This window comes from Salvia splendens, chromosome 8 (genome assembly GCF_004379255.2).
Source record: "Salvia splendens isolate huo1 chromosome 8, SspV2, whole genome shotgun sequence".
NCBI classification, from domain to species: domain Eukaryota; kingdom Viridiplantae; phylum Streptophyta; class Magnoliopsida; order Lamiales; family Lamiaceae; genus Salvia; species Salvia splendens.
In genome coordinates this window covers 5,941,689-5,964,495 of record NC_056039.1, presented here as the reverse complement: position 1 = coordinate 5,964,495, position 22,807 = coordinate 5,941,689, and the positions used below count along the sequence as shown (strand labels likewise).

General features: G+C 35.3%; 3 protein-coding genes across 3 annotated transcripts; all 3 read right to left on the bottom strand.

Annotated features, from left to right (window-relative positions):
* Nucleotides 1-5,217: 5,217 nt before the first annotated feature.
* LOC121744053 (E3 ubiquitin-protein ligase PUB24-like) lies at nt 5,218-6,591 on the bottom strand. The gene has a single exon (XM_042137494.1). It carries the CDS (start codon nt 6,586-6,588, stop codon nt 5,326-5,328), a length of 1,263 nt encoding a protein of 420 aa, XP_041993428.1. The 5' UTR covers nt 6,589-6,591; the 3' UTR covers nt 5,218-5,325.
* A 1,088-nt stretch (nt 6,592-7,679) lies between these two features.
* LOC121743743 (R3H and coiled-coil domain-containing protein 1-like) lies at nt 7,680-11,824 on the bottom strand. The gene is made up of 7 exons (XM_042137101.1): nt 11,488-11,824; nt 11,130-11,173; nt 10,881-10,949; nt 9,197-9,433; nt 8,764-8,922; nt 8,376-8,465; nt 7,680-8,136 (listed from the first exon to the last, which is right to left on the bottom strand). Exons 1-7 carry the CDS (start codon nt 11,760-11,762, stop codon nt 7,940-7,942), a joined length of 1,071 nt encoding a protein of 356 aa, XP_041993035.1. The 5' UTR covers nt 11,763-11,824; the 3' UTR covers nt 7,680-7,939.
* A 1,875-nt stretch (nt 11,825-13,699) lies between these two features.
* Nucleotides 13,700-17,307, bottom strand: LOC121743172 (BEL1-like homeodomain protein 1). Its single transcript, XM_042136400.1, has 5 exons — nt 17,132-17,307; nt 16,439-16,962; nt 15,118-15,431; nt 14,972-15,032; nt 13,700-14,246 (listed from the first exon to the last, which is right to left on the bottom strand). Exons 2-5 carry the CDS (start codon nt 16,877-16,879, stop codon nt 13,923-13,925), a joined length of 1,140 nt encoding a protein of 379 aa, XP_041992334.1. The 5' UTR covers nt 16,880-16,962; nt 17,132-17,307; the 3' UTR covers nt 13,700-13,922.
* Nucleotides 17,308-22,807: the final 5,500 nt, after the last annotated feature.

Genomic DNA, 22,807 nt, shown 5'->3' with positions numbered 1-22,807 from the left:
ACAATTTGGTGAATTATTCGTATCGTTTTATAATTTGTTATTAATGCGTACGTACTATACCCTAGCCCCTAAGCTTATTAAACCCTTAGGGGAAACAAGAAACGTGTGTCAAACATCATAACACAGCACATCTTGTTCGTATGCATTGCAGTTCACAAATTGTGCATTATATAGTCAATTATATTCATTACTCGTTACCATGTGAAGATTACATACGTGTCTACGTACTATACCCTAGCTCCTAAGCTTATTAAACCCTTAGGGGAAACAAGAAACGTGTGTCCAAACATCATAACATGGTACATCTTATTCGTATGCATTGCAGTTCACATATTGTGCATTATATAGTCAATTATATGCATTACTCGTGACCATGTGGTGCATTATTCGTAGCGGTTTCCAGCCATTATTAGATTACTATTGTACCCTCATAATGCACAAAATAGGACAAATAATGCAACACGGGATTAATTACCCAATGTTGATCTTGACCGTCCATTTCTCTAATCTAATGGATGATATTAAGAAGGAAAAATGAAGAAATATAGGAAAAGAAAATGAATATATCCCTATATATATATATATATATATATATATATATATATATATATATATATATATATTTGACTAATTTAAAATACTTTGAATTGGTCATTTCAATTAGATTTATGGCTCGACAAAATCGTCAAATTATTGCATAAATGTCGATCATCCAGATAGTCATATCTATCTTCATACCAAATTACCAATAATATTAATATTGTAAAATTATTTATTCCAGAAATTAAATGTCATTTTTGGTACTGTATTACATATAGTGGTATTTTCACGATTGCACGATTCAATCTTGTGAGTTGTGATTTATTTTGATAATCAACGAAATTAATTTCAAGGAATAGGTCAAGATCAAATAGTCCAAGTTTTATAAACACGATTAAATGTCTCCAACTAGATGTTGCCCATGTTAATAATGGTTGGAATAAGACAATAACATTTAGTCAAACTGTTCTAGAATCCCATTAATTAATATGTCTTAATTAGTTTAATACCCCAAATTCAGCATAGACTTAATTCATATATAGTAGTATTTTAAAAATTTATTTAGACTATTCTTTAGTTTATATTTAGTAAACAATGCATAGTTTGAGATATAATATTTTTATGAATTAGTTAGTAAAATATTTCTGAAACAATAGAAGAAAGATTTCTCGTCAATTTTGGAGTTGATTCTAAGGTGGAAATATGACCAAACGCACGCATCCACTTGTTTATCTCACTGATAACATAAAACAAAAAGTGAAAATGAAACTTAAATGTGGTTTACGTGCTGGCGTGAGTTTCGTTTCTTATTCTACTCTTTTTCTAAAAGTATATTATATCAAAACTAAGATTATTTGTAACTTTTAGACTATCATGATTAACCGATTGTATCACATCATAGGGTGAATTTGTCACGTGGAATATCTACAATTCAGTAAAGAGTAAATTAGTTTCTCACTTTATTGATAGTTATGGAATAATCTACAATTATGTTCATTCATTATTATAATACTATAGGTTTATTGTATATAATATAATGAAGTTGATTTTTGGTTATGATGTTGAATATTTTTTTAGTCTTTAATGTTATATATCATCTTAAATAATTTTATATAATTCTCTAGATTTAAATTTGTTTTAACAAACCATATAATTTAAATGTATTGTCGAATTTGCAATGGTCATATTCCTACAATTTGTATATATTGAGGTTTGTTGTAATCTTATTATAACTTGAGTTCAATATATATAATGACCTACATTCAATGTACCGATAAAAATGAATATGTAACTGTATTTTTAATTTTGCAATTGTAAAAAAGACAATTATTTGCGTTGGAAAATTTGAAAAAAATAACAACAATTTATGACATAAAAGAATGCGTTCAGAAATTAATAACAAATTAACTTAATCCATTTTTATGGTTAGATGAACATAAATTTACTTAATCTTTTGCTTTTTTATGAGTCATCCATTTGTGTCCTCTAATTTTTGTTGATACAACATCAACAAGGATGTTTTTTAAAGCATCGGTGTTATATTTAAAAACACAAATAAACATATTAAATTGCATTAAAAAAATGACCACAACGTTTTTTTTAATGCTACTATTTCTCATAGCAATTATGCATGATTCTCTTATACTTATATTGAGTGAGTTCACATATTACAAAGGGGAGAATAATTAGATATCTTAATAGTTACTTTTATTAGGTCATGTTAGGTTGAGATTTTTTAGCTTAATTGAGAATTGAGATGCATTTTCAGCCACTCATCCACAACATTTTCAAAATGTCAACTGCAAGTAGATTATGTCAACTCGGGGGTATTATCGTCAATAGTCTGCACATCAAATGTCAATAACTTATAGTTGACATTATATGTGTATAGTTGACATGAATTGTATATTTAGTTGACAAAAAATAAATAAATAAATAAATTTTTTAAAAAAATTAAAATTAAAATTAAAAAAAATTATTTATTGAATAAAATGCATCATGAAATTACCATTATGCCCTTTCATAATTAATTAATCTAAAAATATTTTTCGTGTGACAAATTCTGGACCACTCATTTAATAAAAATGAGTGGCTGATAATGCATCTCAATTCTCAATTAGGCTAAAAAATCTCAATTGATCACAACCCTATATTTATATATACAACAATACAAATAAAAAGTGATACTATTATTCAACTATATTGTGAATTATCATAATTTCGAAATTCGAATCAAATAAAAAAATCAATTCGTTTATACTAATTTAGTAGTAATATATTTAATTTATAGAAAAATATTCACTTTACTCTAGTCAGATTGTCTCTATACAACAAATATAAAAGGATAATAATTTCAAAAGGATGCATGTGTCGACTTTCATGACTTGAAGGGCATTTTTATTCAAGAAATTTTAAAAGTAAAAAAATGCAAAGAGATTCTCATGATATTTAGTTTTATCCTAGAGACTACGAGTTTGCTAATAGCAAAGTTTAGAGATCATTTTATCTAGGTCCACTGAAATATATAAAAAAAACAAAAAAACAAAAAACGGATCGATTTACTATAATTCTATAAACGCAAATCGTTTACCTGTCGTCTTCAAATTTGTTTGCTTTTTAATGTTTTCATATTAAGACTAATAAAAGCTTCATATAAAAATTATCAGATATTTTATTAGGGAAAGTTAATGATAACATATTCTAGTTAAACTTATTGAGAAAATGTATAAGCAACTCTAAGTACGTGTAACAGCTCTAAATAAATTAATGCAGATACCACTAATTATTTCGTTTATTCAATGTGACCAAGTTTCTAGTAGTATAATGTAATTTTGAAAGTCAATTCAACGGTCAAAAAGTAATAAAAATAGGATTACCTGTCATATACTATGATATATCCATGAGATGTTAGACCGATTGTTATTGCGGCTACCCGTAACCCGCTCCTAAATATTAATTATTTCAAGAAAAAAGATTAAATAAGATTTGACTGGTTCATCTTGTAGTAATTAAATTAAGATTAAAGATACATTCACATAAACTGTCCAACTACACAATATCCTTAATTTTTAGATTTAATTTAATTTAATTGTAAATTAGCTTTGTTATTTGTTCTATTATTATATAGCATTAAGAAAGAAATGATATAAAAACTTTATGTCAAATTGTAACGTGATTTTGAGCTTGATTCGAATTAACTATATAATCCAATCGCGTGCTGCCATGTGACACGTAACATGCAATATTGTAAACACTAAAATGCAGTGGCGAAGCCACGTTGGGGCCTGGGGAGCCCCTGGTCCCCCATCAATTTGGCCTTTAACTATATATATTTTATGTAAACATGAAGTTATATGTGAGGGCGTTAGCGCAGGTGGTTCATTCCCATGTATGACATCTTTGTTCTATTTGTTCTCTTTTACACCACTAATTATGTTAATTGTTTTCTTTCATCATTATATTCATTCTTGAGCACGGACATCGAAAAAAATCATATGACTATTAATAGTACTTTGGGCTCCCCATTGTAAAACTTCTGGCTTCGCCACTGCTAAAATGCAATATACATTTGTGAAGTTGTAGATGAATTTCCGCATATTGCATTTTAGTTATAGGCAAATTGCAATTTATATTGTTCAGTTTGCATTTTAACATAGATTGTCTACAATGCAAAATCAACTATATATAAATACTAAAATGCAATCTGCAGAAATCCATCGACAGTTTCTATAAATGTATATTGCATTTTAGTATTTACAATATTGCATGTTTCATGTCACGTGTTAGACGAGTTTGATGTATGTTGTAACTTTTAAATTACTAGTTATTTTTTAAGCACAATCATGTTCTCGCTCAAGCTCTATTTATATACGAAAATAAGTGAAAACACAGTAAGCATTAGCTAATATCACAATATACGAAACATATGCATGGTACGATCAACATGATGAACCAAAGGAAGTTGTCGATAACGAAAATATAATACGCTGTCGAAAACAAATCTGCACACCATCTTTTTGCGATAAAAAACATACATAAATCAAGTTATATTTGCTACGAATTTCACAATTCAGACTTCGTTTCATATTATCAATAGTTCAGGATATGTAATTGTGACTCGGTAGTAGTATAATTTAAGCCTTTAACTGATATTCACCCATTTAAAATTATAGTATTATTATGAGAAATTATCATGTAAATGCCATTAAGGATCATTCCCAATTTGGATGGCATCATGGCAATCATATCATTCCCATATACTATATACTACTATACCTTAACTGATTAACACTTTTTTTATGGCAATCATTCTCATTCCTTAATAGATTAACACTTTCGTACATGTATATCATTATCGAATAATGATTCGTTTAAGTTTTTGTCATCATGCATACAGTAATAACTTTTCATTTAACCAAAAGACAAAATAACCATAATATGATCCCATACTTATTTTTATCTTCATCAAAATAAATGAATGGAAAAGCAAAAACACAAGTGCCAAACGATCCAATAAAACAAAAGTGCAACATAATCTCATGTAAAAGGAAAAAGAAAAGCTCAAAGATATATACTACATATTTTTGTAATTAAATTTAATCTATATAAAAATGAAATACAAAATTACATGCTAGATTATCTGACGAGTTAAGATCCGTCTACATTCGGACCCAAGTTCATATCCAATGGTATGTATAACATCATCGATATACAAAACACAAGTCGGATCCGGATCTTGACCCGTCAGACGATCTAGCACAAAAACTTTCAAATATAATTAACATGCTATCTAGGGTTTCTAGTTAGAAGATACACTTGTATACAAGGAGAATTGCTCCAATCACTGGAATGCAGCCTCAAAATCTCCCTCGCTTTCCTCTTCAAGTAATCGGCGCAATCCGCCTGCATCACCATACACAGCTTTGCCACCGCCCCCACCCTCAGCATCTCCGCCACCACCTCCTTCGTCGCCGCGAACCGAGCCACCGACTCCATCACGCACAGCGCGCGGTCGTCCGTCGCCGCCGAGTTCCTCAGCAGCCTCTTCGCCACCACCGCCATCCCCGCCGCGTGCTTCAGCAGCTCCTGCCGCCCCTCCGCGCAATAGCACAGCTGCGCCAGCAGCCCGAACACCACCTCCGTCGCCCTCTTAGTCTCCTGATTGCTTCTCAGCTCCATCTCGATCAGCTCCGCCACTGCCCCCGCCGCCACGATCATCGCCCGGTTCCGCCCCCACGAGCACGTCTCAATCAGAACCTGAATCGCCGCTTGCGCGAATTTCTTCTCCTTCATCATTTTAACAATTTCTTCAAAGAATTCGAGATTGAGCTTCTCAATTAGGGTTGAGGTTTCAATTTCTATCAGATTCTTCAACGCTATTAGCGCGTTTAATTTCGCTGAATCCTCAATTTCGATCTTCAAAATCCACATGATTGATCCGATTACATCGGAATTGTCCCCGACGAAGCCGATCTCAGCTTCCGGCGTCCACGTCAGCTTGAGAACTCTCAACGCCTCCTCGACCCCCAAAATCTCGCCGATTTTGAAGTATTTCACGATAAACAAGAGCATCGCATTAGGCACACCGGCCACCGCCATGATATGGCGATTAACGCCGTCGTTCTCCGCCGCGAGCTTGTCGATTATGGTGAGAGCGTTCATCTGCGTCGATCGATCGGCGTCTGGACTCCGATTGAGTTCGCGGATTAGTTTGAGGACGATTGATCTTTGGAGAGGGGATTTGGGGGTGGGGATGCGATCGACGGCGTTAGCGGTGCACCAGGCTTGGATGAGGCGGCGGAGCATGTGATTGGGGGTGAGGTCGGAGGTAGGCGGCAGCGGCTGCTTGGTGACGGGGCAGACGGCGGCGGTGGCGAGCCATTGCTTGATGCTGGCGCGGTCGTAGGTGATGCCGGTGACGGTGGTGACGGGGTCTCTCATGATTTGGAGTGAGATTGGGCAGAGGAAGTATTGGGGAAATTCAATTTCTTCACCCATTTTTTTGAAAAATATTTCCTTTTTCAGTTGAATTATATTCAGGGAAAGCATTTATAGTTGTGATAGTAAAGGAATGCGGCGTTTGAATTGAACTGGAAATATATAAATTAATAAGAAATGATTAAAAGAAGGAAGAGTTCACCATGACTGAATTCCATGGTTTAGAAAGAGATAGTCAACGCTGTAGAAAATAGTGTATTTCGAGAAGGGACAGGTGGCGGGCGGTGAGTGGTGGAGAAGGGGAAGGCAATGTTTCTTGGCGGCAAAATGAAGTGGGAGGTTAATTTCGGTTGGCAACTAGTTTTAAATGGTAGTGGTCATACACAAGTGAGATTTATTTTTTCATCATTCGTGACGAATCATGTCATAAATTCATAATGCCTGACTAGCCAATCCATGAACATTATTTATATATATATATATATATATATATATATATATCGATCTTTACCACGTGCAACTCACTCTTATACTGCTATTCTAGGTAATATTTGAATAAATTTTGTGCCTTTGAAATAACTAGCAAACCAGTTGCCACTTGAAGTGCGTATTAGAAATTGGAAAACTGTTGTTATTGGAAATATCCACGCAATGAGATGACGTGTAAATTGGGTAAACTCATCCTTCAATGAAATTCGATGTACAAGTAGGTTATATCCAATGTACGAAATATTAAACTAGTAAACAGGACCATTAAACACAATGATAATAAACAATCAAGGACAAACTTTTAACTAAAACACGAAAAATGGTGTAATTATATTTTGTCCCATACTTTTCAAAAGATAAAATTTTCTCAAATATCACATCTTTCTGGCGAATTATGATGTGACAGCCAGTTCAAAACACGTGAATAAAACAACGTATGGATAAACGACAACATCTAATTATGTTCAAAACAACGTTTGATCTAGGTGTTTTAAACCGATTGTCATATCATTGCATAATTAAGCAGAAAAAAGAACGAACAAGATAATTGAGAAAAATTAATCTTTTGTGATTTACCAGTACTATTTTTGTAGATTTTGGAAAGCATGTGAATATAATTTGATCATCTTTCGTGGTTTATTAGGGGACGAAGGGAGTATTATAATATTATATTATATCTGATCCGTATATGCTACTTTACCGAATACTATATGTATACTTCTGCGCAAAACTCTGGAATTTGCATATCTGACAATCATTTTCAATTGTTTCATATAAGAAAGACGAATTTACATAAGTAGAGTATGATCAAACCTAAAAACATTAGGAAGCATTTCACTAACTCTGTAAAAATGACTGTACTGTATTTGAGAAAACCGAGTGAATGTTTCACAAAAAATTCTTAATCAAACACCCCTTTCACTGCACTCATCCATTTCAATCCATTCAAAAAGTAGAGAACTGACACACTAAGTTACTTTGGATCTTCATCACCCCAAGCATCATCCCGCATATTTTGCCTAGAGACTATCCGATTTTTCCTGGCTTGTTCTTGCTTCCGTAGCTCGTTGGATCCAAACGACGAGGGCAGTTTTATTCCCATGCTCTGTGCAATCAATCTTTGAGCAGTTCTTGCTGATGTCTGAGGCCGCTGCCGGGGTGGTTCCAAATCTGAGAATAGAATATCAGAACTAATAATCAAACATTCCTAGAATATTTTTGATTCTTGAGATAAAAAGGGCATCTCAACCCCCAACTGAAACTACGTTAAGATAACATCAACGTAAGCTCGAGTTCATGTTTCAAAGCCAGTCTCTAAACCATACATTAGAAATTAATGTGCCAGCCAAAATAAGGAAAAAATAAATAAACATGTTTCTGAAGATACACAAAATACTGGTCTCTGTTACCTTTTGGTGGAATTTTGCTGAAAAGTTCTTCGTCCTCGTCAAGTATACGGATTGTAAAGGGGCACCGGGTGGAGTTAAGAGCCTCAAGAGCTGCATCAAGAAATCAAAAGCATCAGCTTGCTGTAGGCCAACAAGAGTCGGATATAAACTGATGTACAAACACCAGGAGTCTTAGAACTAGCAAAATAGGCGCATTCGTATATAGGAGAGTAAGTTTCACTACATTTCTTGAAATATCAGCTGAATTGGGAATAGGAGAAACGATACATGAAATGAGGAGTCTTTAAAATAAGACCCATTCAGTAGCCTTACCAAATGGCATATTGCACCTATCACGACTTGAGTTGGTTAAAAATGACAAAACCGAATAAGCAAGCAATTATCATACCATCAGATGGTGTTCTAAATACAGCTAGTGCAGTTGTATCATTCACCCAGCGAATTACAAAACGATCTTTGAAGCTCCCAAGTAACCTCTCAAGGTCAGTCGTCCTAGTGCTTAGATTCAAGCTAGCTAGAACAAGAATATGGCGTGTACCATACATTTCTGAAACCAAAACCATAAGGGACTGTCAGGACTCGACAAATATACAGCATTCATGATTAGCTCATATGATAAGAAGCACTTAGCAAGAATTCACAAGAATGCAGAATAAACTTCGATATTTGTAAAAAAAATACAACAAACATGCGTAGGAAAAGAGTTCTACAATGTTTTCTGTCTTGCCTATAAAATGAATATTCAAAATACTATATGCTAACGTAGGTTAGAGAATCTTTTAACACGGATCAGGTCCAATATGAACTGCCTAGAAACGTACCGCTTCTCTTTTCCAGGTCTTCCTCTTGGCATGAAGACGTATCTTCAGAGTCATCTATACAAGGTTCATTAGACTGGCTATCACTGTAAAGACCCTGCTTCTTGTACGAAAATGTTCCCCTTCCTCGCCTCTTGGTGGATTGTGCTTTTGAGTCTTCCAGAGAAAGTTTTGATATCCCTGGTAAAGATTGTGGGGAAAGTAACTCCTCCGGGGAACAATCTGCTATAGCTTCCCAATCTGAAAATTGAAACATCATTAGCCCGAATCCCAAGTGAAATATAAATCTTTAGGAAATGTGGAAGTTCGTGCAAAAAGGAACCTTGTTAAGTTGAACAAGTAATAACAGGATCGCAAAAGGCAACACCTACAAAATGCCTCTGAATCTTATCCAGTACTGACCAATTGACTTATATTCATACCACCCACTGGTAAGGAAAGACTACTTTCATATAAATTACTTGATACTGCAACTAAGATGGACTAGATATTAGAGTACATGATAAAATTAATAGAATAGCACGAAAACTGTCAAAGCATTTTTCTAGCTTTACCCTTTCTACCTTATGAAGAAGCTAGCAGAAATTATCATGGATCACTAAAACCATTAATGTATTTTCCTTTTCCTTTTACACTTCAAAATCATGCTCAGCCATACTGTTGATTCTATGGAAGGGAAACTTGTCCAGCATTCAGCCAAAATTCTGAACTAGAAACGTGTAAAGTTTTTCATTGTTCATTTGTCTACTACTGGCTTCCAAAACTATTCTGCTTACAGTTGAACCATTACCAAGAACTGATGTTAGGACAGCCTCAAGCACCATGTCGTGGAATATGCTATAAGACCCTTCCCAGATCTTTCTCCATAAAAGTGGATCCATCACTGGTGACAAAGAATATGGTATAATACTATTATGTATACTGCTATGATGTCAAATGCTATTTCTCTTAAGCTCTTAAGTCTTATGTTATGCGACATAATTTTGCGGCCGCATATAGCAAGAATCTTGTATATGTGTCAGTCTATGCATAGAGTATTCATGTATCTGCATCCTAATTTTGGTTCCATTTAGTCCTATCCAAGTATCCTGAATCTTGAAAAATGTAAGCTCAAGACACATAGTTGTGCCATATACCACACAGATGAGCTCAAGCGTTATATACTTATAGGGATGCAACATAAATAATCAAGTTGAGCCATGAAGGTTTCGTTCAAGTTTCATTTACACTTATTGACCTTGCTTGACTATTGCAAGTAAAACTTAATGAGATGAAACCAAACTAAACAGGAATCTTAACTAGCTTCACATTTTTCGACACATTTGAACAATTTGAGGCTTTGAGCAAGCATAAACCAAAGTAAAATTGTCAAATAAGTACAAAATTGGCATGTTAAACTGTATAACAGATTTAATAGAACATAACTTCCCCAACATTACACTAGCCTGCTATTGAGCTGAATACGAATATTTTACCACATCCAATGCATTGCACAACACAATTCAGAACATAAACAGTGTCAATGGACTAACATATTAACCAGGATATTAGCACATTGCTAGCATAATTTCTAAGAAAGGCCAAAAAAAGAAATTTTAAGGTTAGAGGGGCAAGAAAATTTGTCTATGGCATCATTTCAACAGGATCTCAATTTATCATCAGAAAATGCAATATGATCAGTTGTTACCGTCTTCAGCATCATCCTCCTTTGGGATGCCATCACTTTTCAAGTGTGAAGAAGAACTCTCAGCACAACCTTTGCAACAAAAGTAAAGAACAATCAGTTCTCCCGAATTAGGCAAGGCAACAATATGAAAAAACACTTCAAATACCAATCAATGCTACCTAAGCAGACAAAGGCAAAAAAAAAGGAACATCCCCATATAATGACATATAAATAGAGAAGACAACGCCACAACAGTTGAAAGAGACAAACCATGTCCTGCAATATCATCAGAGGTAACTTCATCCCGTGAACCCCTGAAAACCAAACCAATCCAAAACAACCAAAAATCAGTTGAACTAACAGACGTTCTCCTCTATCAACGTATGATTCCCTATTAAGCCTTTATTCCCATCTCATTTCTCCTAATACAGAAACACAATCCATCATCTACTTTCTTACTCACACCTCAATTTTCGAATAAATTAACCCCAAAATATACGCATTCTTGAATACAATTCAGCAAGGTTCTGGATTGGCATGATAAAGAAACATGAAAACTCAATCTTTAAGGCAAATCAAATACAGTAAAGTAGAAGAATTTCTTGAAATTGATAGAAATTGGAGATACCCTTTGGCGTGTTTGATTTGGAGGGCGCGGGAGAGTGTTTGATCAGCTCTGAGAGAGAAGCCTTGGGCGGAATAAAGTTTGGAGAGGTCTTGAAGAGCAGTGGCCAACTGATGGGGTACGGAAGAGGGCGAGGACACTCGGCCAAATTGATGAGTTTTGAATAGGTGTTCAAGATTGGAGACTGTGGATTCAAGGAAGGTGATAGCTTGGTCTACTTCTCCGGCGTGGACGAGGTCTTCCACCTTCTCAGTCCAGTTGGGCGTCGTGCACTCCATCGCCGTCTCTCTAACCTTTTCTTTTTTTGTTTTATTACAGACTGCGCCTCCGCGATCCCTTCCTTTTCTTTTCTTCTATTTCTACAATAATAAATTCATAAGATAAAAAATTGGTCTCATAAATAATAAACTGAGTATTTTCTATAAATTTTAAAAGTAATATAGAAATTACAAATATTATGAATGGTGCTAATTTCCTATGATCGATACTCCCTAAGTTCGTAAATAAGTACTGTTCAATTTTATTATAAATGTTAATAGAGTTTTATATTCAACTAACTCATCTTATTCACGTTATTTAAAACTAAAATATACAAGTGAGACTCATATTTCATAATTTTTTCCATTCATTTTTCTTACTCGTGCTGCCAAGAAATGTTATTCCTAATGGCGGACGAAGGGAGTATAAGTCAATGTTAAATCAGACTTGTCTACGCGCCATATTTCATATTCCCTTCATCCCACTGAAGATGTCCATATTCTTGAATTGTACGGGATCTTGTAATCACGTCACATAGATAATTATAATCTTTTTTTTTCTGAGAGAGTCGAACAACATAGATTACGGGATCAAACATCACAACTCGCTGGGAGACTTTCGGTGTTAATCAGTAAACCCGGTCAAGTAGGATTAGTCGGATTCCGCCATAGACTGGTTCGGTATACCTGTGGTCAAACAAAAAAAAAGAGATTTGTTTAGTTAAATCAGAAATAATATCTAAATATTTCTCTTCTCCTATCTAGATTGTTAAATTCTCTAAAATTATGTCCCGCATCGACTTGGTGAAGATCCCCCTCCCCTTATGAGGCCTTTTAAGGGGTGAGTGTCCCACATCTAATATGGCATCAGAGCGGGTCCAAGTCGATGATGGTTTTCTCTTTATCTCTTATCTACCTCACGAGTGGAAGACCGATGTCCTTTCCGGCCCACATCGATGATGGTTCTCTTATCTCTTGCATTGCCTACTCACGTGATGGAAGACCGATTTCCTTTCCGGCCCACACGTGAGGGGGCGTGTTAAATTCTCTAAAAATTCTGTCCCACATCGACTTGGTGAAGATCCCATCTAATCTATATAAGTGTGGATAATCCTCCCTATTATGACCCCTTTTAAGGGGTGAGTGACTCATTTCTAATATAGATAACTCATGCCCTATGGGCCATTCCCTCTTTAATAAGAGCTGAGAAAGGGCCTTCCTAACTCATTCTATTTCTAGCTGGGCTGCGGCCCATTCTCTTGGTGGGCTATTTTCTCTGCTAAACCTGGGCTGCAAAAAAAATTTTATTAATTAGGTAGGTTGATTAATTATAATTATTAATATTGTATTCCAAATAGTAATAAATAATATTTGTTTTGTAGTAATTTGAAATTATTATAAGCATGCATACCTCAAGTCTCAATCAAATCGTGTAAATAACAAATGAAAACAAGGAAACCATGTAAATTGGACGTTCATTTAATAGTTAAATAGGAGTACTAAGTACTATGTATACTTTTTTGCTGGTTTTCAAATTTTTACATGTATATACTCTACATATCCGCTATTAAATACTATTATATTATCATTGTAAAATATACATCATTAAATATCATCTCTTATTTTTACTAATTTTGATAAACTAAACTTATTTTGAGTATCTCATACTCCTGAAAAACAAAGACATTCTACTGTAGAAGATAGCTACAAAATAAAAGGTTGTATCTGACAGATCGTGGTAGAATATCTGTATAAAATAGAATCACCAAATCATTTTTAATCTATAATATTGTATCTTAAAAAAAGGAAAAATTAAAAATCCATGACACCACAATTCCTCCATGCGTGTGGATGCATCATTGAATTTCATAGCATAACATCAAAAAATTTAGAAGATCCACGCTAATGATATGAATAACCACATTCAACCATATACATAGTTATATACATTGATCAGGTGATAAGAATAGTATTTTATTTTTGGAGAATGTATTGTTTAATTTGTTTATTCAACACAAGAAATTACATATATATGGCCTATTCTAATTTGTAATCAAGTATATAGACAAACAACTGGTTTTTTTTTATATATCTACAATATATGGTGTAGGGAGTGTTGTACAACTGAAGATGTATGTATATAGTTATGAAAAATGAGATGCATGTGTTGTGCAGTTCAGTTCAGGCGACGAAATCGGGCAAGAGGTGTGGCGGAAAGGGCTTCCTGTTGTGGAAATCCACCATCTCATAAGCAGCAGCCTCGTCGACTTGCAAGGTGTGGCCAAGGGAGAGAGAGAAACCGTTAATGTTCCCCTGCTGCTGCTGCTGCTGTTCGATCTCAATCCCGTAGGTGTTGGTGTTTTCAGCAGCAGCAGCCATTGGTACAGAGTTGGCAGGAAGAGATGATAACTCCGGCGTGACTCCGGCGTTGGTTTCTTGGAGGTACATCTCCTCAACCATGGGTTTCCATACACGAACTCGAGCGTTTATGAACCAATTAGACACCTGCACCATTAAATACATATTAACCAACCTAATTCTAGTATTTCATATCAACTAGTAATATATAGAGAAAAGGTAATTATCCAAGGACCCAAAACAATTCATTACCACTATAATTAATTTTTACTATTCTCGTAATTTATTTTAAGGTGCAATTATGGTGAAGTTCAAATACTAAAATGATGGACTATTATAAGGTGCAATTACTGAAACGTTCAAATATTAAAATGATAGTAAGTGATTCCCAAAATTTAATACGCAATTTGTGCCCTTACTTTTTTCATAAACCTCAACCCTAAGGGCCCCCCACATCCCGATCTGACACTATTGTAAGGGGTGTTAAATCAAGGTACGCAGTAACCCGCTAAGGGGGAGGGCCTAACTCACAGCCTGCCAGAAGCCTACCTCTCAAAGCCTCACACTTGTATCCTTACTTTTTTTAAGCAGTAGCAAAGTTGGTGAAAAAACATTTCACCTAATTAAAGGTTAGTACTCCATTAGACTAAGAGTACAATTTGCCACATTCTTTCAACGAATTTAATAAGCTGGATGTATGTACGTCCTACTTGTTGTACAATTCATATGCATGCAATTATCCTCACATAGAATTATATATTTAATTAACAATACATATAGGTCGACGACATAATTAATCCCTAATCGCTCCATTATCTTACTTAAATTTCTTGTTTACATAACAAAAAAAAAACTTGGTTATATTAACATACCTGACTCCTGGTAAGCCCTGTTTGCTTTGCTAGAATTTGCTTATCTGAGTTTTTAGGGTACCTACAATATTCACACAACACCAACATTAATTAACACTATAACTATTAATCAAACTCAAAATCAATTAAAGCAAGCAATTAATTACGGATGAAGAAAGTGTTGAAACAGCCAAGCTCGAAGCTGCGACACCGCTCTCTCAGGTAGACCTCTTTGCGACCTCCACGCATGCCCTGCCTGCTGCCGATCCACGAACCTCAGCCTCGACAGCTCCGAGCCTCCCTCCTCGCCTAAGCTCTTCATCTCTGCAGAAATCGTTGATTTCAGGCACCGGAATTGCTTCAAGATCGTCTTCAATGCGAGGTGCGTGTACGATCGCGCTGACCCCGGGCCAGCCGCCTGCTCGAACGCAGCTATCATGGTGTGCATTTGGTGGTCATACTGTCTGCATCTTTGCTCCGCCTGCAGTAAATTTGATTTTCACATTTTTGGTTAGGTAGTTAGTTTTGGGAAAAGATTGTCTCCTTGTGTTTGGAGAGACAAAGCAATAAATTGTTATAAGGGGACCATCATCCCACCATCGCTTTTAATTGTAATTGGGCCTATTCATCATCAATCGAAGCCTACGAGTTTGGTTAGTTATATGTGCGTCAATACTTTTCTAATTTTTTTCAAAATATATACTCTAGCATTAAATATCTCGACGATTATTAGTACATTTTTGGAAAAAAATTAATCTCACAATTTTTAAATCCTAACATGTTAATACCAAAAAAAATGTTTGATGTCGATAATTCGCCCTAAATATCAACACACGTACGCGGGAGGGTATTTGAAAGCCTAACCCTAAATTTCCATAGCAACATTTTCAACGCTAAATGCGTATTTAAGAAAAGTAATAAACGTTGGAACTAATGTAAATTATCTCAAATTTTCATTGGTGATATTATAATGGGAAAATTTATCAATTAAATCACGAAAGATAGTCTAATTTTAGTATGAATAAAAGATGGTCACAATTATTTCATCCTTCCCTTTTCCAACAAATTACGCAGATATAGGACAACTAGTTTAAGATACGTTAACAAAACGTCGTTTTGAACTTCATTTACCCACCGTTTTACTTACGTGTTTTGAACCGTTACCACATAGATACGGAATTCATCGGAAACAGTGAAGGATAAATAATTGTAAAAATTTCAAACTTAGTACTAAATTATTTTACAGAAATTGAAAATAATAGGAAAGATCATCTTTCGTGATTTATTTGACGATTTGTCATATACAAAATGTGAAGTGAGGTGGACTCGCGCACTATGGATAACTGTGAGCCACACACCCTGTGCAAAAGATGACATTTCTTAGGCTTTTGCAGAAAATATTGAAGCTGCTTCAAATCTCTAGTATTTTGACTTAATTTGTGGAATATACAATTTTTTAACAGTAACTGAAAACATGAAAAATCATACCTCGTCCAACATGCTATGCAATTTAGCTTTCTTCATCTGAATCTCCTGTCTCTGAGCAGTAGTGAGATCGGCGGCGCCGTTGCCTTTGTCCGCAGACGCAGCTTCCTTACTCGCGCCGCCGCCTTTGATCATTTTCCCCTTATCGGTGCGGTGGTTTCCGACGCTGACCACTTCATCTAGAAGCTCCTGAGCAGCCTTTAGGTATTTGGAGCCCGTGATCGACGAATTATTCCCCGCCCCGAAATCACGATCACCCCCGGTTTGTTGTTTGTGATGAGGCGCGAGGCTGAGCGACAGGCCTCGCGGCGTTTGTGAGTGAGGGACGGAGATGTTGGAGAAGAGCATGTTGGATTGGGATTGGGTGTCTATGTAATTAGGGTTCATCAGATAAAGTGTGTGAAGCCCATCGCCTTCGATTTCTGTGCTGCTTTGGTAGTACATTTCTTGTGATTAATTTTTCACTGAAATTGGAATCATTCAACCAACCAGTGGCGGAACCAGAAATCTAAATAAGCCGGTGAGACCTGAACAAATACAATGCAGTCAGATTGCATACATATATATATATATATATATGATTATAAGCTAAATTGAAAAAGAAAAGGACAAGATGGAGAATGAAAGGGGAATAGAAGAAAATAGGGATCCGAGAAAGGATGTGTTGAAAGAGAATTAAAGGAGGATAAAACTCACATGTCAAAACTGTCCACGGTGGGAACAGAAGGATTGAATCTATGTTGTCAGTCTGCCTCTCTCTCTCTCTTTCTATCTTCTCTCTCTAGAAGGAGGAAGGGAAACTGATGAGCTTAAGGAGAAGGTGAGGTTATGTAAATATAGTGATATTACCAGACAATGGTCACACTGATATTTTTCACTTTAATTCTGGGGGAGACAACTACGTACGTCTCAATTATTGATCACAGACTCGATCCTTCTCCCAAAAATAAATAAGAAATCAATGGTCTTCTCGCTTCTAAGTAGCAGCTTAGTAAAAGCAAAATATTATAATTCTATGTTTAGTAAACCTGAAGTAATTGATAGTAAAATTAAATTTGAAGAAAATATTTTACACACACAATTCATACACTACGCACACACTCATATATATGTGTATTTAGTGTATGTGTCTGCGCGCGCTATAAATGTGCATTGAGTGTATCTAAGTTTATAACTATTTGGAATTGGTTGCAGTATATACACATAACTAATTTATACTGCTGAACCGTCAAACTAACACAAAGTTCATTATTAGAGAACACATACTTCATTTTAAGATCGTTTTAGTTCATTATCTCTAGAGTAAACTATAACGCTCTAAAAGTAAACTCCGTATAAAATAATCAAAAATAAACTCCGTATATATAAAATTAAGATTTGCTTGATTTATTTTATCTACTAGATTAGAAAAATGGATGGCTGAGATTTGGTCTCTGACTTGAAATTAGTTCGACATAATGTATATAACCCACATTTTCATATATGTATATGTACAGAGTTGCATTAGGGAACTACACCCTCAATGCATAACTAGGATCAAATCCTATCCATTGGATTAGCTGATTATGGAAAGCTGAAATTCTGCCTAATATCGCAGGTCATTGCATATATAATCATCCAAAAGCATTAAAAGGGAGTATAATTGACCAAAAAGTACACTACTTCATATATTAACACCAAATAAATTTACTTTATACATCATTCATCATCTACATTGCGCATACTTCATTATATACGTTAAATTTAAGTTATTTTTAACTGCCTCCTTATATGGAAATTGTTGGAGTATATATACGGATATTTTCCATCATAATATTAGTACTCCATATGTTAACTAATAGCTTCTCTTCGTAAAATATATGATTTATTCATTGCGAAGGGCAGGCTAACTCTTTTTAAGAGAATCCTAAGTAGGTTGATTACTTGTAATCAATTATGTTTTGCTATTTAATTAACGACACTTTTCAAATAAATTATGTTGTTACGTTCTTCGTCTAGCCAGCGTCTAAGGTTCATGGTTATGCGTTAACAATTTGGAAGGAAATATTCCAACTTTAAGAGTGATCTTTCATGCAATATTGATAGAGTATAATGTAATTTGAATATGTATCATAACATTATTAATTTTCAGATTTAATACATGTCATCTTTCATCGAATTTGCGAATATAATTTGACTTTCAAACATTGCGACTAAAACAAAACATTTCGATTTTTGTTATTACAATTAATTTTGTATAGTATCCAACATGTACAATTCAAAACCTCACATGCTATATTTTTTCAGTAATCTAGGAGCTTGCAATTGTAAAAAGTTATAGTTCAAATTTCACCTATAATCATGTTTGATCTGTAATTAAATTGGAAAAATCACATTGTAATTACAAGTTCAGTATATTATGTTAAAATGGATAATTAACGTTTTATATAAAAAAATAAGTCTTTAAATAACGTAATATTGTAAAATTCTAGTCAGTCCTATAAAAATTGAAAATAAATATTAAATCTCAAAGTTTCATTTTTTTCAATTGTCTCATTTCTGTACAAAACGACGACTTTTAGTATTTTTTCAAACGACGATGTTAAAATAATACAATATGTTTTCTGTTCTTTTTTCTATTCTTATTTTTAACTTAACAATTCTTTCTTGACCATCACCAAATATAATATTAAGAAAATGTTATAATTTAATATTGTAATGGCCAAAATATGATCAACATATAACACTATATTATCCATTAATAAGAAATCCTAAGTGAAGATTTGTGTGGAAGGGTTTCTACAAGTGGCACTCAAACACGTGTTGGGTAGGGTTCAATAATAAGTGGCTTCCCGCAAAAAGTGGTTGTGCTAAAGTCGTGACTTGGGTCCCCTAATTCAATCATCATCACTCTTGTCTCTTCCTCCTGGACCCCACCCCAAACATCTTAGTATTTCATTATATGAAATGAAAGTATTCATTTTTAATCCAAGTATAATACTATAACCATGCATTCTGCTCCATTTTCTGAACTAACAACACACGACCACAATCATTTTATGCTTATTTTTTAGTAGTATATCATTTCTATTGCGTTTTAATGATTTTTTCCTGTACCATTTGAGCTTATATAGTATTTGTCAAAAACTCTAAATGGGATGTACCATTTGAGCTATTTTACTTAAGCAGTACTACTACTTTATTTTGAGTTTTAGGATACAATTTGAGATGGTCTTGTAATACCTAGTAACGACTATATATTATATAGTTGTATCGGACTAATAATATAGTACTCCTATTTTAAAACTAAATCATTTCATAAGGAATAGTTAAGCTCAAAGTTTGGTTCATATAATAATTTACGTGTGTTCTCTCAATAACCTCAGATGCACTTTTATCGAAGCGATATTTTAGTATATCTTGAGTAAAACCAGACCCATTTAAGTAGATCGATAAATGATTTAAAAAATGAGCGTTTATTAATAATTTAAATTTGTTCCACATATAATTAATAAGTATTATCATCAATCGATAAAAACTAAAACAGGAGTGTTCACATTAAATTTTAGCAAATAAATCAATCAAATTCATATAATTAGTTGGTCCAATTTAAATCCATATTTGACCAAAATGATCTATTTTAGTCAAAGTTACAATCTACTCCATCCGTCCCACTTTAGGAGTCTTGGTCACTTTTGTGCACGCGTTTTATTCTCAATATTATTTTTTCTCTTACTTTACAATTTCTTCCCTTTAATTATTTATTATTTTTTTATAAAATGGGTGTGCAAAAGTGATTGAGACTCTAAAGTGGGACAAAAGGAGTATTTACTATGAGTAAATATCTTTATACGCTATATTTAGACTATGAGAAAAAAAACATGTGAACATTATATTTATTTGTATAATTGTCTTACATGCAAATGATGGTTTAAGCATAGTTGTTCAGATCGTGGTAATATTCTTCGATTAGAAAGTTCAAGCAATATATACCCAATATAACACACGTGCTTAACTAATTCATGAACATATTTGATTTATAATATAAAAGCCCCAAAATATTATTGGTAAATCTAATTTTTCGGTTTCTAATAGTGCTAACCTTCGTTTTCAATTATAATTTTAATAGCCCAACACATTAATTACAACTGCCACATTAAGCGCAACAAATTAGAAAAGGAAACTTCAAATCTATAATTTCTCATTTTTTATCTTTTCGAAATTAATTAGTGGTTCGAACTTCACTAACCCAAGAACATTCATTACGAGCAAGTTCAATCCTCTATTGAATGATGTATGATACTTACGGATGATCAACACGTGTCAGCGAAAATATATGAAAGTACAATAGTCTAATTAAGTTTGGATATAAATAATTAAGAATTTTCACACAGAATTTTGTAGGAGACCTTAGACCATCCACAACGCGTCTCGCGCCGGGCTCGCGTCTCGTCTCGGAGAGACGAGACCCCCGCGAGACGCATTGCAGCGCCCATCTCGTCTCCAGCTCGCGCCCGTCTCGTCGCGTAGCTCGTCTCGGCGAGACACGAGACGAGATGTCTCGCCACGCGCCAGGGACACGTGGCACGTCCCCATGCGTGCGTGACGCCCACTCGCTGGCCCGCGAGTGGGCGTCGTCACTGATGACGCAATAATTCATTTTTTAAAAAAAAATCGATTTTTAATAAAAAAATTTTTTTCAAACGGTAATATTACCGTTAAATATTTATTTTCATTTTTTAAATTTTTAATTTTTTTACTCTATAAATAATTCTATTCCATACTCATTTCAAACACAAACACACATCTATTCCTCTCAAATCCTCTCTATCACTCCAATTTTCATCTTCAATCAACTCAAACAAATGGATCCTTTTGAGCAAATGCGCCAATTAATGGAACAATCACTCGAAGAAGATCGACGATGAGAGGCGGAGGAAGCCGCACCACCCCCACGACGCTCCCGGAAGTACATCAATCGGAACCGGGAGGAAGCCGCCGCACGGTTAGTACGCGACTACTTCTGCGATAACCCGATTTGGGGAGATACCTATTTCCGTCGCCGTTTCCGCATGCGGAAACCGCTATTTCTCCACATAGCGAATACTTTGGCGGCCAGGGAGGAGTTCTTCCGAGAAGGGTTCGACGCGGTCGGTTGTCCCAGCCACACGACGCTGCAGAAATGTACTGCAGCCATCCGGCAGCTTGCGACTGGACAAACGGCCGACATATTCGACGAATACCTGCACATCGGAGACAGCACTGGGCGCTTGTGCTTGCTCAACTTCTGCAGAGGCGTCCGGGCAGCCTTCAGTGACGAATTTCTCCGGAGGCCAACCACGGAGGATTGTCAGTTCCTCCTCAACCTGCACGAACAAGTGCACGGATTCCCCGGGATGCTTGGCAGTGTCGATTGCATGCACTGGCAATGGAAGAATTGCCCGGTGGCTTGGAGGGGTTCCTACACGAGCGGCCACAAAGGCACCCACCCAACCGTTGTACTCGAGGCCGTTGCCGACTACCGACTTTGGATCTGGCACGCGTACTTCGGGGTCCCTGGCTCGAACAACGACGTAAACGTGCTCCAACAGTCCGACCTCTTTACCGAAGTTTTGGATGGTAAAGCGCCGGCCATCAACTTCGTCGCCAACAACCGGCGGTATAAAATGGGGTACTATCTCGCCGACGGCGTCTACCCGAAGTGGCCGACCTTCGTGAAGACGTGCGGTGATGCACTATTTATTAGCACTAAAAATACCTGCAAGCATACAGGGTAGATCTAGTATAGCTAAAGGTCAGTACCGGATATCGAACACAGGGAATAAGATTGCAACTGACTACCATATACTAAGCGTCATATACTATCCAGAGACACGTGATTTTTTGGTTGATTAATTAAACTAGATTGAAAGAAATAAACAAAAAAATGGAAAACATAAAAAGAAATAATACAAAGCATGCTTAAGAATGTAGAATTTTAGGATCCAAAAACACAACCGACTTCCTTGAATTACGGTCTCCAGAGCTATTAAGTCGATCACAATTATAGATTAAACCCCCTCCCGAGGTGAGAAACCTGTAGATTAGGTGATAGGATTGAAGTCCCCTTCTAACCCTTAAACCCCTAACTCCTAAAAGCATATAAGATCAAAGACCTCACTCAAAACCTCAACTCTCCCGAGTTCTATTGAAATAAGGTGTGAATTATCCCTTTTACCAAGTCAATTATTTCGTCTCCCGAGTACTCTAATCAACTCTAACATGTATTCAAGAGGTAGCTAATCAATTGAACATAGAAAACACCAGATAAATCAAATAACTACAAGAGCTCACAAGGAAAATCAATCGAATATCTATACCAAAAATTCTACAAAAGATGTTCTACTCATAGAC

Bases quoted from the DNA above. Each gene is read 5' to 3' on its own strand.
- LOC121744053 (XM_042137494.1), bottom strand. From the start codon at position 6,588: ATGCTTTCCCTGAATATAATTCAACTGAAAAAGGAAATATTTTTCAAA.
- LOC121743743 (XM_042137101.1), bottom strand. From the start codon at position 11,762: ATGGAGTGCACGACGCCCAACTGGACTGAGAAGGTGGAAGACCTCGTC. The intron at 11,174-11,487 runs GTATCTCCAATT...TTTGGTTTTCAG, and splicing joins CAAATCAAACACGCCAAAGG to GGGTTCACGGGATGAAGTTA. The intron at 10,950-11,129 runs GTTTGTCTCTTT...TTTGTTGCAAAG, and splicing joins TGATGATATTGCAGGACATG to GTTGTGCTGAGAGTTCTTCT.
- LOC121743172 (XM_042136400.1), bottom strand. From the start codon at position 16,879: ATGTACTACCAAAGCAGCACAGAAATCGAAGGCGATGGGCTTCACACA. The intron at 15,033-15,117 runs GTAATTAATTGC...TGAATATTGTAG, and splicing joins TTTCAACACTTTCTTCATCC to GTACCCTAAAAACTCAGATA. The intron at 14,247-14,971 runs GTATGTTAATAT...TTAATGGTGCAG, and splicing joins CAGGGCTTACCAGGAGTCAG to GTGTCTAATTGGTTCATAAA.